Source organism: Spea bombifrons, chromosome 1 (genome assembly GCF_027358695.1).
Source record: "Spea bombifrons isolate aSpeBom1 chromosome 1, aSpeBom1.2.pri, whole genome shotgun sequence".
Classification (NCBI taxonomy): Eukaryota; Metazoa; Chordata; class Amphibia; order Anura; family Pelobatidae; genus Spea; species Spea bombifrons.
The window spans coordinates 79,246,531-79,263,350 of NC_071087.1; the positions used below are offsets into that span (position 1 = coordinate 79,246,531).

General features: G+C 38.5%; 1 protein-coding gene across 1 annotated transcript; it reads right to left on the reverse strand.

The window, feature by feature from the left end:
• Positions 1-473: 473 nt before the first annotated feature.
• On the reverse strand, positions 474-16,521 carry PIGG (phosphatidylinositol glycan anchor biosynthesis class G). Its single transcript, XM_053465086.1, has 13 exons — positions 16,233-16,521; positions 15,128-15,333; positions 14,105-14,314; positions 12,064-12,252; positions 10,372-10,513; positions 8,345-8,557; positions 7,637-7,854; positions 6,377-6,658; positions 4,822-5,264; positions 4,340-4,531; positions 3,319-3,628; positions 1,531-1,694; positions 474-825 (listed from the first exon to the last, which is right to left on the reverse strand). Exons 1-13 carry the CDS (start codon positions 16,381-16,383, stop codon positions 606-608), a joined length of 2,940 nt encoding a protein of 979 aa, XP_053321061.1. The 5' UTR covers positions 16,384-16,521; the 3' UTR covers positions 474-605.
• Positions 16,522-16,820: the final 299 nt, after the last annotated feature.

Consider the following 16,820-nt stretch of genomic DNA (forward strand, 5'->3'; position numbering starts at 1 on the left):
CCTGTTTACTATTATTATGTTCTGGGCTATTTATACACTAGGTCTAGTGTATTTCATTAAGTGTGTGCTTTAAAAAAAAAAAAATCTAGAAATTATTTCAGGAGGTCAACCTGTAATGAACCTTCCTAATCTAAAACATTTGATTTGTTCCTCCTGTGATCAGCCCTTGCCTGATGGTTATAAGAGAATATCCTGTGCCGCTTATATTTACAGTAGCCTTTTGATAAATGCACCAGTCCCTTCCTAGTATGGGCTACTAAAAGAGTGCAGTAGAAGCACAAATCTCAATTTTTCACCACTAAACTACCAGGGTAGACATACATAAGAAAGGAAGGGAAACAAAGATAGAAAGCAGTTGTATGTACTTGTTTTGCTTTACAATAGGCGTATATGTCCCTCCTGTTCTAGATATTTACTTATACCAAAAAAGTTGTTTTTCCCCTCTGAGGCAAATGTGTAAACTTAACATATCTAAACTATACAAAACTGTAATAGATTTGTTTAAAAATAATAATTTATTTACAAGTTATGTGTAGTTCAGAAAACCTGGAGAGGTAAAAAAAAAAAAAAAAGATCAAAGCCGGTTTCTTTCAAAGTCTCTCTTCTTATGGCTTTACCGTCTGGTTCTTGTCCACGGCAGTGAATGTAAGACATACACCAACTGATATAAATAAGTGTATTACTTCATAAAGCAGCTTTGGGGAAAAAACACTCCATATGAACAAGTGATAACGAAGAGCTGTGACTAGAATAATGTAGACTGTGACTGGGAGGGAGCGAATTATTGCGTAGCAGTAACAGCCGTGAGCTATAGAAGTAGAGACCCTGCAAATAGACAGAAAACGATAATATAAAACATGCATGCATAGTTTACAATATGGAATTTCATATAACATAATATCAGTGGTGTATCAAGGTAACTTGCATTCCATCTTCAGGTAAATATATTTTAAAAGGCGTCTCCACCACGGATCATTTTTTACCTCTTTGTTCCCCGTCAATTCATTTTGGCCTAAAATTTGGGGGTATTTTTGATTTGGGAACGAAATTCATTGCCAGGTGCCCACATTCACTCTCTCACACTCAGATTAAGGACTAAAGATTAAAGATAGAATAGAGAAGACAAGAGAGAACATAGAAGATGCAGAAGAGGAAGTGGTCGGCAGAAGCGGAACTAGTTGGCAGAGAAAGTAGTGAAATATTTAGAGAGAAAGAGAATCAGAGTGTGACAGAGTGAGTGAATGTGAAACCATGAAATTCAGATGGAAATTTCGAGCTTTCGCTTAGTTTTTGTCCGATTCATGGAGGTCTGGATTTGTTTGTGGGGCTATATAAGAATCCTCAAATTCTATAAATTTGCAATTTGTGCAAATCTGAATTCAGATTCGTCCATAAACTCATTTGAACTTTAGCTAGAAGTACAAGACATCTGCAAAGAGTAATAAGTATTTTTAAATAAAAACATACTTTGTTTAATATTACATTGTTTAATAAACGGAGAATGATAAAAAAAAAAAAATATTACATTACCTGTTTGTCTCAGAGCTTAGGTAGCACAGTAAATGTACAGACCAAAGCAAAGGCCCACTGTATGTGACAAATGCTGTAAGGATGATTGCTGGTAACTCAACATAGTTATCCAGACCAACAAAACCAGCTGAAATATCCACAGTAGTAATGGTGTTTGAGTTTCCCTAAAGAGAGTGGAAAAAACATTATAAAATAGTCTTTCAAAAGACTGTTGAACATAAAAATCTATTTCTTCCTTTTAGCATTTAGTTATGATTTTTCTCTAGCATTACTAATGCAATTTAAAAGTTATGTTAGTTTCGCCATAATTAGCCTATCCACACAAATTGTATAATGCTTTTTCAGGACACAAAGGAATTTTGTTTTAACACACATTCATGCATGTATATGCAATATTTTTTTAGCACTTAAATATAGAAAATGGACATTTTTGAGGAATTTGGCTCAGTATTTCCTGTACTAGAAGAGTGCCATTTCTACCATATTTCTCCATATTCTTTGGATCTTTATATAATATCTGTTTTTAAATTTTATAATTAACTTTTTTTAACTTGTTACTGCTTCTCTATACGGAGCATGCACATAAATATTGATGAAGGGTTATGGTTTTAAAGCATTTGTGTATATTTTGATATTTATGTATTTTAGCCCCTTGATCACAATTGGACGTGCTGGGCTCGTCATGGAAAAACATCCCATTGCCAACAATTGACATGCCACATCATGACTTTGAAAAGTGTGTAGGAAGAGATCTACGATTGCTTTCTTCTCCCAAACGGTGTTGCTGTAATGCCTCAATGTTGTATCATGTAAAATAATTCCCCACTGATGTCACCATCAGGGGAACCATCCAGTTGCAACACAACATTAAAAAAAAATTCAAAAAATATATATGTAAAAAAGTTTATTTTTATGAGCAATGACTAAAATTAGTGCTATATCGTCACAAAAATTCTTGCATGGAAAGAGTTAAATTACTGGCATTTCAAATGCCCATGGGGTGTCTAGATTTGATGGGGTAAATTGAATTGGGTGGGCTCAAAGATGTCCGAAATATAGGACAAGGGCACAGACTGACCAGATGTCAAAATGCAAACCTTGTAAAGGTGGCCTTTTACCTCTCAAATAAGTGACATGTAACAGGAGAAGTTATCTCATATCTGAAGTAAGATGTGTATGAAAGAAAAACACCAAAAATTACTACCACAAACATTGACTATGGCTAGTACTAGAATTAGTGCCTGGAAAGGGTTAAAATACCAGTATTTGAAATACCCTTGGGTGTCTTAGTTTTTAAATATTTATGGTTTGATAAGGGTAAATTGAATTGATTTTGAAGTAAAAAAAATTTTTATAGGAAATTATTATCATATTATTTTGATCATAAGAAAGCTTTCATGTCGTGAAAAAAACGATATATATAACGCGTGTGGGTACAGTAAATGAGAAAGAAGAAAATTACAGCTAAACACCAGCACCACAGCCTCGGTCACAAAGGGTACAAAAAATTAAGATCAGCCAGGGTTAATACAATTATTAAAGTGGTTTGTATCCGATATTATTCTTATAACCCTGTTTTTCCATTTCTTAATTATTTTTTTTTTTTAGAACACGTGCCCACACTAGATATATTTATCGTATCAGAAAAATATACCAAAACTGCCTTTTGCTCACTAGACAGTGAAAGGACCATTTCCTCAGTCCTGACCAAGGCAGCGCTTACCAAATGTTAACAAAAGTCTCCTAAGATTTAGGAGTTATATAAACACACCATGAAGACAAACATACCTGGAAAAAGAAGAAGGCTTGTCCAAACCAGTAGTGCATGATGGTGATTTGAGCTGCATCATATTTCAGTATCTTCCAGATGAACATAGTAAGAGTAGTCTGAATCAAGAGGCAGAACACCAGCACTGCCAGGTTGTGTGGCCGAAATAAAAGTGCTGCCAAGAGAACTAACCCACAATAAACCTCCCACAAACCCACATTCTTTGTGTTGGAGTCTGTATATATGAGATGGGATTTAATTAAGTCTTTGATTCCCGTAATGAGCATACCAAGAACAAATATATAAACAAAACGAGCTTCTGTGATTCCCCTGAAAAAAAAGAGAAAAAATATAAATAAAAATACATTTATCAATCATATGGGGCATTTAGCTATGTCCAGTTCTTTCCACTACGTTCTCGGCCCTGTCTTTTTCCTGACCTGTTTTAGATGGCCCTGTCACCAACTGGGTCCAGCACCTGTAATCACCCCTCCCAATCCTTATACAAAGAAAAACTGGGAATACCTGACAAGTTTCCAGATCTAAGTTATAGAGTTCTAAACTCAAGCCGCTCTGCTGTGGCATGCCAACTTGTGTTCTTCCCCTTTTCTCTGCTCTATTATGCAGGTCAGTTAAATTGTCAGAATAATACAGGATCAAAATACAATAAATAGTTTTATTTTTATTTTATTTTTTTAAAAACCCTTATGATAATACGACTTTCAAATTGCAGTGGATGTTAGACACTAAGCTCTTGCAGGTTACATTATCAAAAGAGCTGCTTGTCATTAGTTAAGGACGCGCTGATTGCTGTTTTGTTCCAGAATACCAGAAGACTGCTCTAAAAATATATTGTGTCTTCTATTTCAGACACAGTGAGGAAGTTGATGTGAGATTCATCTTAGTGCACTAACCATGCATTGTGGAGCGCCAACATAGTAGAAGGTCTCCTGCAGTTCCAGTTAGGCTGGCCTTACATGACCTTTTACATTTAATGCATCACTCAATATAATGTCATAAAAGGTGCTGGAAAACACTTACTTTGAAATCTCTATTGAGCTTTGTTGCCAAGGATATAAAACATGTCCAATGGCTGCTCTGTAACTATAGACTCCTAAGAGTCCAAATGCCAAGGCAGCTTTTGATACAAAAGAGCATCGTCCTTGAATTAAAATAAATATCATGATCAAGGAGACTGCAACCAAAAATGACAATTCAGCTTTGTGTTCAGTGCTGTAAAAAAAAACAAAAAAACAAGAATTAAAAAGATATTTTGGAACATACATATCCAGTATTCGAAATGTAATAATATTTTCCCCAATTTGTCAAAAAACAACAGAAGAGAACCAACTATCCTTTCTGGTTACCATACTAAAAATGGGAGTCGCATTCCACATTGCTTGAACATGTTAGCCTTGTACCTTTTTCCCCATGTATGGGTACTTTAAAATTAGAAGCTACCAATGATAACAAACCAAGAGGCCATTTCTCGCAAGACGCACTACTATTAAATAAGAAATTACCTTGTTAACCAGTGTCCAAAATCTGGTCTATGGATCCACTGTACTCCAGTCTGATTTAATGAACGTAGTAATCTGCAGCATACTAGAATAGCCCATGGGCTGGACAGTGCAATCCATTTTTCATTTTTTCTTATAAAACTTGCTAGTATTGTTTGCTGTTTTCCCCTTAACTCCTTCTTGTGAATATCATAGATTTCATCTGTGTATGTGCTGTCATTTTTAGTACTTGTGTGCTCCGAGAAGTCCATATGACCCTTTTTTACAAGGAAATATTTCCTACACATTTCTTGAGCCAAAGCTAGGCAAAGCGTGTTGACTAGGAAATACCAAGTCTGATGTTCCTCTTCAATGAAGCTACTCGCTCCCATACTTAACACGTGACCCACGGTTCCCATTAAAAGAAGGATGTCTAGCTCAGACCACAAGGATACAGAGTCTTGCCTCTGGAAAGAAACCGAAAAATAAGAAATTAGCCATAAATAGCCACAACTGAACAAGCAAATGGGTGCCAGCTAATGGTAATTATTTTGTAGAGTTTTGTTTTGAATAGAATAAACCTTTGTCTGACCCACTGAACTGACAGCAATGCAGCACCAACTTACTTGTCACTTCAAAGATTTAATTAACACATTATTATTTACTGACATTTAAATCAATAGGAATACTTTCTCCACATGTGCATGGAAGGTCTTTTTAGACCATTGGAACTCTTTCAAAATGAAGAGCCAGAGCTTGTGTATGTTTACATGGGCTAAGGCTCTCCTCCTCACTCATCACCTCTTCCTTTTCAATCTTCTAGATTTCACTCGAGCTGCCCTATATCTCTGGAATCCCCCCCACCGAACCTTCAGCTTTCACCCTCCCTCCTGACATTCAAGAAACATCTAAAAACCCACTTCTTCAGAGAAGCCACACCATCTTAGCTGCTAGAACTTCCTTGTCAACCACCACACTACCTCTCACCCTTTCTCTGTGCCTGATGTTTGTCACCCCATTCCCTCAAGATTGTAAGCTTGCAAGCAGGGCTTGTCTTAGTCTGTATCGGTTTGTCTTAGTCTGTCAATTCTTGTCTTGTCACATCCCTTTAATTTATGTATTATATTAAGCGCTGCGTAAACTGTTGGCGCTATATAAATAAAGGATAATAATAAAAATAATAATAGTATACTACTGCACAATAGAATCCATCTGCTTCTCCTGCCATGCAAATAACTGGGGGTAGAGAAAGGAAGAAGGTATGTAGAGGGTAATCTAATGAATCTCTTTATGGGCTTACATGCAAATGACACTTGGCTATCATATTAATTAAAGTGCATATGACGAGTTTAATCTGTTTTACTTAGGACACCTAAAACATACAGCCTGCATACTTGTGTGCCAGGTCTCTGTAAAAGATTGTTACACTGTTAGTCAACAGGTAGCTCTCCAGATATCGATGACATACAGTTCCCATGATACTCAGTTGCACATAGCTAGGATCTTCTATGCTTACCATGCAAATACCAATATGACATTCTATTAAACATCAGTTTATTTATATATTTGTTTTACTCACATTTGTGGGTGATGTTGCTTTTGCCAGCATCATTCCAAATGTAGATAGAATAATACAGCAAAGGGCAGAAATGAGTATCATAATCCCTATTGCTGTAACCCACGATAAGCTACAGAAAAAGCACACATTTTCAGTGGATGTACACACTACGACGTGAACTGCTGAGAGTGCAAGGCACAGCATGTAAAACATCAGAGAGTACAATGGGGAAAAGAGGGGGACATTAAATTCAGCACGGCTGCACAAAGCATTCGGGACACCGAGAAGGAGTAGGAAGAAAATCTGTTGGAGAAAAAAAAAAGAACATTGTCAATTACACATTTAGTATAATCAAGTATCAAATTGTAGCTTTTGTTGGACTAAACTTGAGACCTTAAGGTGATTACCAACTAGAAACACATTTTCCTTCATTTGTGCAATGACAGTGCTTCCTGTGAAAGACTTCAGTGACCCTACATAAAGGAGATGGGTTCCTACACACAGCACTCAGAGTAGGCTACACTGGCGTAACTACAGGGCCCAAGGCAGCCCCTGAGACCACTTGTTCCTGTCTCCTTGTACCGATTCAAAATTGTTTCATCCTGGACAGCACTGGGTATGTATGTATGTATGTATGTATGTATGTAAGCATGTATATCTATGTATACATGTGTAAGCATGGATGTGTAGGTATAAATACGTGAGGTATATGGATGGTTAATTGTGCGTGTTGGTATGAATAAAAGTGTGTTATTTGTGTAACTGTGTTTACATGTGTGTGCCAGAGTGTATGTCGGAAGAGGGGAGGACAAGGAGCAAAAAAGGCACAGACAGGTTGTTTGGGGACAATGATGGCGCAGGCAAGCTGTTTGGGGCAAAGGTGGCACTTTTCGACATGTTGCTTGGTGAAGTTGGGGGGCCACAGGGAAATTTTTGCACAAGGGACCTGTGGTTTCTAGTTACACCCCTGGTATACTACATTAATCTCAAACCTCTAGTTTTCCACAACCACACTCTCTACATGAAGAATTACCAACATAATCTTAACACACCATGCCATATATTGCTTCCCTTACATAGAGACCTAGATCAAAGTATGTATTTTAGCAGACCTTGACCAAGGTTCTTAAAAAAAATTAACATGATTGCTCTATTTCTAAATCCTGTTAATGCTTTGGCTCTTTTTACCTGATCATAGAGACTAATAACAGCAGCCAAGCCTTTAACCAAACTTAGTATATACATTTAAACAAAAAACAAAATAAACGGGTGAGTTTATACCTCAAGAGTAATGATTGCGCCAATGGTCATTGAGTACATGTCATATTCTGCAACTTGCTTGCTCAAGGAAGTGCTTAATTTCATCAGTGCTTCTAAATATTGCTTAATAACTTTTCTGCCTAAATTTGTGAGCACTTCAGAGGTATTTCCTTCCAGGTAAAGTTTAATCCAATTCCCATGGGCTTTTTCTGCCTTCTTAAACTGCTCAACTCCAGCATCTGAAGAAAATGTAATAAAATTAGTTTAATATGGAAATTACATCGGTAGACAAATTACATTGGTAGATACTTGACATCAGACATGATTAAAAGAACCATCTAGTCATCAAATTTAATTTTACGCCTTGCAAATCTGCGTGTGTATTATTAGTTATTGTAGTTCGAGAATGAGACTTCTGTCTTTAACATATCCGCCCTGCCCCAGAGGCCTCTCCTGAAACCAGAAAGCATACTTGGGTACACTTTCTGCCTGTGCTCTGTGGCACTCCCATTGATGGCAATGGTAGCAGCAGCCACTAGGCATGTGTGCTTGTTGAACACCAGTGCTCAACTAATATTGCTACTTCCATATTCAAAAAAAGGAACACCGCTCCAATCAACATCAGTGAGAGTGCTACTGGGGATATGCATTGCAGTCAAATGAATTCCAATATGTTTAACATAAAAACTTGACTTCTCACATTTGTTTGCTTTACATTTATGGACTGACCTCTATCGGAAGCATCTATGTTTTCACTCAAAAGTCGGCAGAGCTGATGTCCATTTAAATGTAAGAATCGGAGTTGTTCTCTCATTGGCTTTTGTTGAACAATTGGATGTATCAGCATTCCCAGGCTGCTTCTGGGGATAGGAAAGCTGAGACCTATCGCTAAAGTGGGGGCTAGGTCAGTTTGTTGCACAACCTCCGGGACTTTAAAGGTACCTAAACGTAGCAAATAAAATAAATGAATGTTACAAACGTTGAATTAGTATAACATTTTGACAATGTATAATATCATAAAGGGTCATAAGGCACAAACAGCATACATGAAACAATAGTTCTATGGGAGCAGCGCTGGACACAAATATTTAGATACATTACATGTATTTCAGTTAATTTACAAGCTAGATAGATCAATTCTGGAAACATTTCTTATTTTAGCCCTTCTCGTGTGAACGTGCAGTTCATTGTTATTTAGTCAAAGAGAGGACTCGTACTACTTATAGGTGCAGTTAGATGTCTATCTTGGCTGGGAACTGTCCCATGCCTAATTAAGATGGGGTCTCTAGAACCGTGCACAATACATCATATCCCTGTGTGCTGCATGCGTGGTGGGGAGCAGGGCCGGCCCAAGACAAAATGCCGCCTGGGGCGAAGTTTAAAATGCCGCCCCCCCCCCATTATCTACCCTTCCTCTCCTTCCGTCCCTGCCGTCTCCCCATTATCTACCCCCCCCTTGTACTTACCTTTCAGCAGTCCTGCGGCGAGTCTCCCTGTTCGGTCTCAGTGCCGGCTTGTAATGCTGAGTGCCGGAAATTACGTCATCTTCCGGCGCTCAGCATTACAAGCCAGCACCGAGACCGAACTGGGAGACTCGCCGCAGAGGAGAGAGCGAGAGGGGCAAACCACTTGGCGCCCCTCTCTCTTTCGCTTTAAAAATGAAAAAAAGGGCTTGGGGCGGCAAAGTGCCGCCCCTTCAAACGTGCCGCCTGGAGCAGTTGCCCCACTCGGCTCCATAGTCGGGCCGGCTCTGGTGGGGAGTAAGGTCACTATGGGGACTGTGCTGTTTTGACCCAGGGCCAGTTACAAGGGAAATCTGGATAACCGACCTCAGGAGAAGTGACGCACTGGTAGCCTGCTCACTCAGTAGTGATTTTTTTTTTACTATATTAACCCAATAACCCAGAAGTCCTCTAAATGTTCACTGAATAACATTTATAGGACTTCTGGGTTATTGGGTTAATATAGTAAAAAAAAAAAAAAACTTGTGTGGTTGTATAATCCAGTTTTCCTTGCCCTCCTAAATTGATAATATCTAAAAGTAAGTGAATAAGGGTAACTACTGGCTGATCAGGTACTTGCTTTTTAAATCTGGAACAAAAAAAATACTGTTTATCAGCCTCTGATGATTAACAGGGGCTGTCCATTCCTTGTTGAGTAGCAGGGGTTCAACACAAAAAATGTATTTGAAATATATATTACATCTTTTGATTAGCCCGAACATATGCTAGTTTATTTGCTATACCACAACATGTCAGATGGTTGTCTTCTTTCAGGAAATTTGCGGATTACATATAAGAAAATATAGATAGTAACGCTCTTTATGAATTTGTTTGAAACCTCATGCATGGAATCTCTGGGACCCAGTAAAGGTCATGCATGTATATAAAACTGCCTATATGTAATATCATTACTGGGGGCAGTCCAGTTGTTGGAAAAAAACACAATTAAATTCAATACTTGATATGGATCATTCGTATTATTGACAAATATAGCAAAAAATGAATCCTGAAACACACATGATTACTACTATACTTTTTATGTTACTCTAGTTAGTAGAGGTTTTTTTTGACCCACTCATCATATATATAGAATATTTAGTACTTCAGTTGGAAATACCCCAACTTATTCTGCTTGTTTTTATGTTTCCATTTACCTATAAACAAAGATGTATAAAAAAATGCGCTTGAGTATCTCACATAGAAATAGGTGATAACCATAAAGAAGTAGACAATCAGAAGGTTTCATCTGCTTACCACTGTTCCTTTCAAAAGCAGAGCTTATTAACACAAGTGGCGTCTGGACTTCCTCATCAGATGAGCCCCCATGACTGCCCGTTTCTGACATGCCATGGTCACCGCAGACGACTATTAAACTGGGAAGGGATGTATCTTCTTCCTTTGTTTAGAAAAAATAACGCAGTAAATCAGTTAAATAATTATGTTTTTATGAGCTGTAAACCCAGGATGCCAGCTATAAATTAGGGGCACAATTCATCTCCTCTTCCAATGGCTACAATGAAGTGAGCATTTTATTAAGTATTCAATTGTTTGATATACTTTATGGTGAATTAAAGACCTTTAAGTGACATTATAATGTCCCTGACACCCTTGCCATAGAAGAATGCACATAAAAGTACTCTGTACTTAAACATCTTCAGGACAAGGGCAATTCTCGTGTTTTTGTTATGTTTTTTCTGCAATACTAATTCCTCAATTAGTGGCCCCACATAAATGATATATTGTTATATTAACACAAGTAGGGCATTCTTTTGAAACCGTATATGTAACCATTTTTCTGTATCAATAGCATTTTAAAAAGTGGGAAAAAGAGTTGTAATATTGTTTGATGTCATAATGCACATTACTACTGCTATTTCAAATGACGCCTTCCCGATTAATAAAGAAGTTTAAAAAAAAAGTGGGAAAAAATGAAAAGAAAATACATTTTAAAAAAGCACATGTGTATAAATGGTACAGAACTAGAACCACTGGGTGATGTACCCAAAAACTATTCATAAGCTTGTCCAGATTTGGAAACCATCCTATGTGCCTAGGACTTTCATCTATTTTTTGCAGTTATAGGGCAAATATTACAATTTGTGCAACGCTGTTGCAATAGTGATCACAGATCTCAAAACCACTCCATAAAACTATGCGTTCCGGAAAAGAAGACAATACAGGGTTTTTCACAAGGACCATTTTGACACTTTTCAGGCAACCATCTTATCACCAATCTCAGAATGAATGCTGGGGTTGGCAGTGAAAGCGAATCCGGAAAAGAGCCAGCTTCCACTCCGTAGAAGGTCAGGATGGCTACTTGGGGCAATACAGCGCTTTGCATAATCAGAAACTAAAGCAATGTTTTTTTTTTTTAAAATATATTATTTTTAGAAAAACACTGGAAGCATAATAGCATAACGTCTCGGAGAACAGAAACAAGATACAATGCTTGTAAACATTGTCCCTGTTATTTTACAAATCTGTCCATATGATTTGCCTTAATGGCGATCACATACACGGAATAGTCATCAGGTCATGGAGTAGTCACACACTTGCCCTCCTTGCCCTTGTGTGATCCATTTCAAAATGGATCACACGAAAATATAGGGACTAGGCATGTGAAGGTTGGAGATATAATGGCAAGTGAATGGCATTGTTAGCTTGCTTCGCCATTACCATCACCTCCTGATCCCCAGTGGTGCTGTCAAAACCAGAAATACAAAAAGGTCTGTACAAAGACACCAGTGACGTGGCTATAATTTCCTTAATAAACTTTTGCTTTTAATATGTTTATAGCCACTGACAACCAGGGCTACAATAATACCGCCCTTCTACTAATTTGTGTATGTAGCTAATCAGGCAATTAATATTTTACTGACACAAAATTACATTTCAGTTTCTTATCTTAGTCATAATTTGTACATTTTCTTTTTTAAACTGACTTACCTTTGAAACTAATGAACTATGAATTTTTTTCAAAACAACGTCCATCTCATAAAGTTTCGGTCCCACCAAGTGACTGTGTGGCCCAGTTAAATGTCCAATATGGTCTAAACCAAGATAGTGAAGAACAAGTATATCCCAATCATTTCTCTTTAGAATTACATCCAAGTGCCTAGTAACATTGTTGTCAACCTGAAAAATAACATGCACATTAACATAAATGTAGAATAAAATGGTTTAATTGTATTCACTACTTTAAAATGAAGAGGGAGATCAAATGCTTCATTTATTTAGGGTAACAGTCTTCAGTACAACTAAACAAAGATCGTCACAGCTATTTTGCGATCCTCCTGTTGGCACAATTGGGCAGGAAAATATTAAGTAGACATTTTATGTCCACACTTTCAAATACGCATTCTAGTCACACCTAGAATAAGGGTCTAGGGGTCAACTTTCTATTATCTTCTGCATTCAATTCTTAAGAATTTCTTTTATAAGAAGCACATCTATTGTCAATCCACACCAGTAAGTGATGGCACATGTTTTTGGGCTTGAGTATCCTTGATGTACTGCAGTGTTGTTTTCAACTTCCAACACACACACACACGCTCACACATACATCACACAGCTTGGCAGATACAGTTTATTTGGGCAAGATTCTATATTTGTATTGGGGGATGAATGCAGGAAAATATTCTGCATTATGTTTAACCATTTGCCCTCTTGTAGCTTTCCTTAAACATCCTAAGCCCTCTGCAAACCACCATCTGAAACCAAGCACTAACCCACACCCCACCCCTCTGTCCATTTTATTTATACTATTTCGCATCCTAAAACCACTCAGCCCTAATTACTGCTACAACAGATCTACTACACTTTTCACCCCTTCTTTTGTTTCAATTACCCATAGATGGTAAGCTCACAAGCGGGGCACTCATAAGCCCACCATCCTTGTCAGGAACATTGTATAAAAGTACCATATGGCTAGATGGCAACTTGACAGGCGGGGGTTCTCAACTACTGATGAGTTTGTATGTATTAATGTATATTTGTTATGTGTGTTAACAGCCCCAATTGAATTATATAGTGTAATTTGTTGCCAGTTAATAAATAAAAGGAATTAATAATAATAATAACCATTTCTCATTTCTTAAGGAAGAAAAAGGGCAGTGTCCCAAAACACCTTGCACCCTTCCTGCTTAATACACATACATATATGACTTGTTAATTTAGGCATTACTTAAATACTACGTACCAATGGAGAGTGTGAAGTGGATATGCCGGTTTGCCAACTGCTCTGGGATAGAAAGAACACCGTACACCCATCCTGTGTATAACTTAGTACATAAATAAATTTAGATTAAACATGATGGTTGCAAGGTGTTTTGGTGGCTTCTTGGATGAAACAATGTGCCGCCGCCGCCACTGTGTCTCCCCTCCCTCATTATCTTCCCCTTCTCTCTAGCTCTCCGCTTTCTCACTCGCTTACATTTTTCTCTTCATCTCTCCATTTCCTCACTAGTGTTTTTCTTTCTCACTGCCTATCTTTTACCTTTCTCAATTCCTGAGGTGGGAACACAAGGTCTGTTCCTTAGCTTTAGTGCTAAGTATCAATAGCCAGCTTGCTTCACATAGGAGGGAGCGGTGAAACAGATCTCCCTATTATTTTGGGCCACAACAGAAGCCTTGGTGTGCCTGTTGTGGTACTTGTGCCATAGGTTTGCCATTGCTTCAGTAAAATATACAGTTGAGGAAGAATTCTATACATTATGGCATTAGAGATGCAAAATGGTTCACTTGTGTTAGAATGACCCATAAGACTAGATTTTCTACAAACCAGCTTTCTCAGCCAACTCAGCAACATTGGCTCTAACTGACAGGGAGAAGACTAGTCATCAGAGAGCCCAATTTCTCATATATCAGACTCACTGCCTGGAAGGAGAGCCAAACGCCACCATTCTGTTAGTAAAACCTTTTTTCAAATGAGAAATGTGTTTGAACCAATTAACTTTCTAGTGGTAGTATAGAAATATTTTTGGCATACCTCTGTAAAATCTGAGACAAAAAAAGAAGTGGTTCCATCGTATTCCACAAAATGCTTTGGAAAAAGTCTGACCCATGTGTCATCACCATAGAATATTATTCTTTTGCCTGCTTTTTTAGCTTGCCATATCAAGTTGTCCTCCAATAATTCCTGTGAGTTTAGATTCAAGACAACATCGATGAATCCTGGTATACTGCCTGTCATCAGAGCCTGCAAAGAAAGAATAGGAATGTGTTAATAAAGAGTTAATCCAAACCTATATCAGCTCATATTGAAATTTAAGCAAAGCGTATAAAGGGGGAGGAATAAACAGAAAAAGAGAACAATTTAATTCTACTGGAGCACATAAGAATAAATGCTATATCTTCAGTTTCCATACAAATTTCAGTATGCCTGAAGAGGTGTTCATCTTAACAGTGAAAGTCATGGAACCCGTTCATGGCCAGGTTCATCTTATAGCCTAGTGTTAATTGGACTTCTCCATTGAATTACACAGATGAAATTGAACAGTTAAAAACATGGCTGTTTCTCTATTAATTAATGGAAAATGTTCACCCCTTTATTTAAAATGTACATTCTGTGCCTCTGACTATAGCAACATTGATACACTTACGCTCATGTCTAGCACTTCATGGATACTTAGATATTTTGAATTTATAAGTATTTTGGGGGAGCTGACACAATAAGATCTGTGGCAGGGGTGTCCAACCTGTGGCCCTCGAGCGGCTGCAGGACTTCATCTCCCATACTCCTCAGCCAGCCCTTTAGCGGAAAAAGCATTATGGGAGATGAAATCCTGCAGCAGCTGGAGGGCCGCAGGTTGGACACCCCTGATCTATGGAGTTAAGAGGCTGTCTGGGAATCCGATAGATCTCCGAGGGCCATATATGTTTAGGAGCCCTTGGACTACAAGTTCAACCACTCATCAGATACACAAGGTTTCATTATCACCTTTGGTTTTCATCTCCAGCCATCTTCCAAAGGAAAACAAAAGCTAAGTATAAGTGCTGATACTACAATCACCTTGATTCGAGGCATAGTAACAGTTGGAGCTGTTGCTTTTGCTATAAAGCTGTGCGTTGTTCCCCTTTCTAGAAGTTGTCTCATATAAGGCATATGCTCTTTGCCTTTTGGTCCAAACACAAAGTCTTCTCTCAACGCATCTATGAGGAGGATGACTGTCTTTTTGAAAAGAGGTGGTGGTAGATCGGTCCAGTTAGACTTTGTTCCTAAAGAAGCCAAAACAAATAGTTTCATTGTAGAAGTCCTTAATTCTTCAGGTTCGATCCTAAAACGCAGCATGATGTCTTCTAGTAAAACACATCGATAGCACTGCTTTCTATATATGCACTTGAGGCTCTCACGAGACTCCTTGAAAATCTCAAGCAAGATAGCGTTGGCCGGCGGTGAGTATTCTGCAGATGTTCTGCAATCATGGGGTGGAAAAGGACAACGCAAAGAAGGATGTCCTAATGAATTTCTTCATGCATTTGCAATGAAATATGTTCAGTTAACCCTTTCCTTCTTACCCTAAAGACAGGAGTTTTTTTTTTTTGTCATTGTGCCCCTTTCTTAAACCATGATTCCTCTTTTTAATACTTGAAGTGCCCACACAATTTAGGCATAATTATTTTTCAGGGCAAGCAGGGCCTTCTTTTGAAATCATAAAAACACATACAACAACATAATTATTCATGCTAATATTAAAATATCAAAAAACTATACTACAGGGGAAACAGAGATCCGAGACTGACCAGGGTGATCTCCAGGGCAAAAATCTCTGGCTTTTAGTATTTCAGAATGTTTGATGGGTATGATGAATAAAAAATGGATTGTCTTCGCTCTAACCACGCCTTCTACGGCATGCTTAAATCACGTGCCCCTCTTTGCCTATAAAGGGAGTTTACGGGTAAAAACCCAAGGTTTGGGATCCTTTGCCGCTGCCAAGCGTAGCTAAACGTCCTAGAAGAAACCCATTGAGAGCTACAATTAATGGAGTTTGAATGGCGATAGGGAATGTGGAGTCGTGTGGGTTTATTTTTTGGTGTCTGCTTTTCATTTCTATTTTCTGAGCACAGCCACGCGACATACGCCGCTGGGCTGTGAGGGTGACAGGTCGCACCGGTACCTGCTGCGGGCTCCGCTGGGATCTCTGAGCTGCTGCTTTTCCTGGACTGCGACCTGACCGGGACTGGGAAAAAGCCGCGAAGAAACAGAGCCAGTCCGAGGACTTGGATCAGCAGACAGCAGCAGGCTAGGACCGACGAGCCCACTTTCATTGTGCCAGTTTTAAACTGACCCGGCCCGGGTGCAGCCTAAACCCCAGAAATCAACAAGACACAGCAGCGTCAGATACACTTCCTGGTTACATGACCTGCCTACAGAGCCGCGGAGGGGACAAACTTCGCTAGATCGCGAATTACATCGCAAGAGGTTGAATTTGTGGCACTTTCTGTGACATTGCGTCTGTTATACAGTATAACATAAAACCCACTCGTTAAGTTATATTGAGTCATCTTTATTATGGTTTACAGACTAGGGTTTAGCTGCACAATCCGTAGAGAGCCTTTCACCCACATGATCAGCACCGCCCAGCAGCATGCCCCCTTCCTCTTATTTTGAGTGACAGTCCTAGTTTCTTTATAGTGGTCACAAAGCTCCGGCTGCATGGTAATTTGAGCTTATTTTCAACTAATATCTGGCTGCATGATCTGTC

Bases quoted from the DNA above. Each gene is read 5' to 3' on its own strand.
- PIGG (XM_053465086.1), bottom strand. From the start codon at position 16,383: ATGAAAGTGGGCTCGTCGGTCCTAGCCTGCTGCTGTCTGCTGATCCAA. The intron at 8,558-10,371 runs GTAAGCAGATGA...TGCTACGTTTAG, and splicing joins TGCTTTTGAAAGGAACAGTG to GTACCTTTAAAGTCCCGGAG. The intron at 4,532-4,821 runs GTAATTTCTTAT...TTTTTTTTACAG, and splicing joins TTTGGACACTGGTTAACAAG to CACTGAACACAAAGCTGAAT.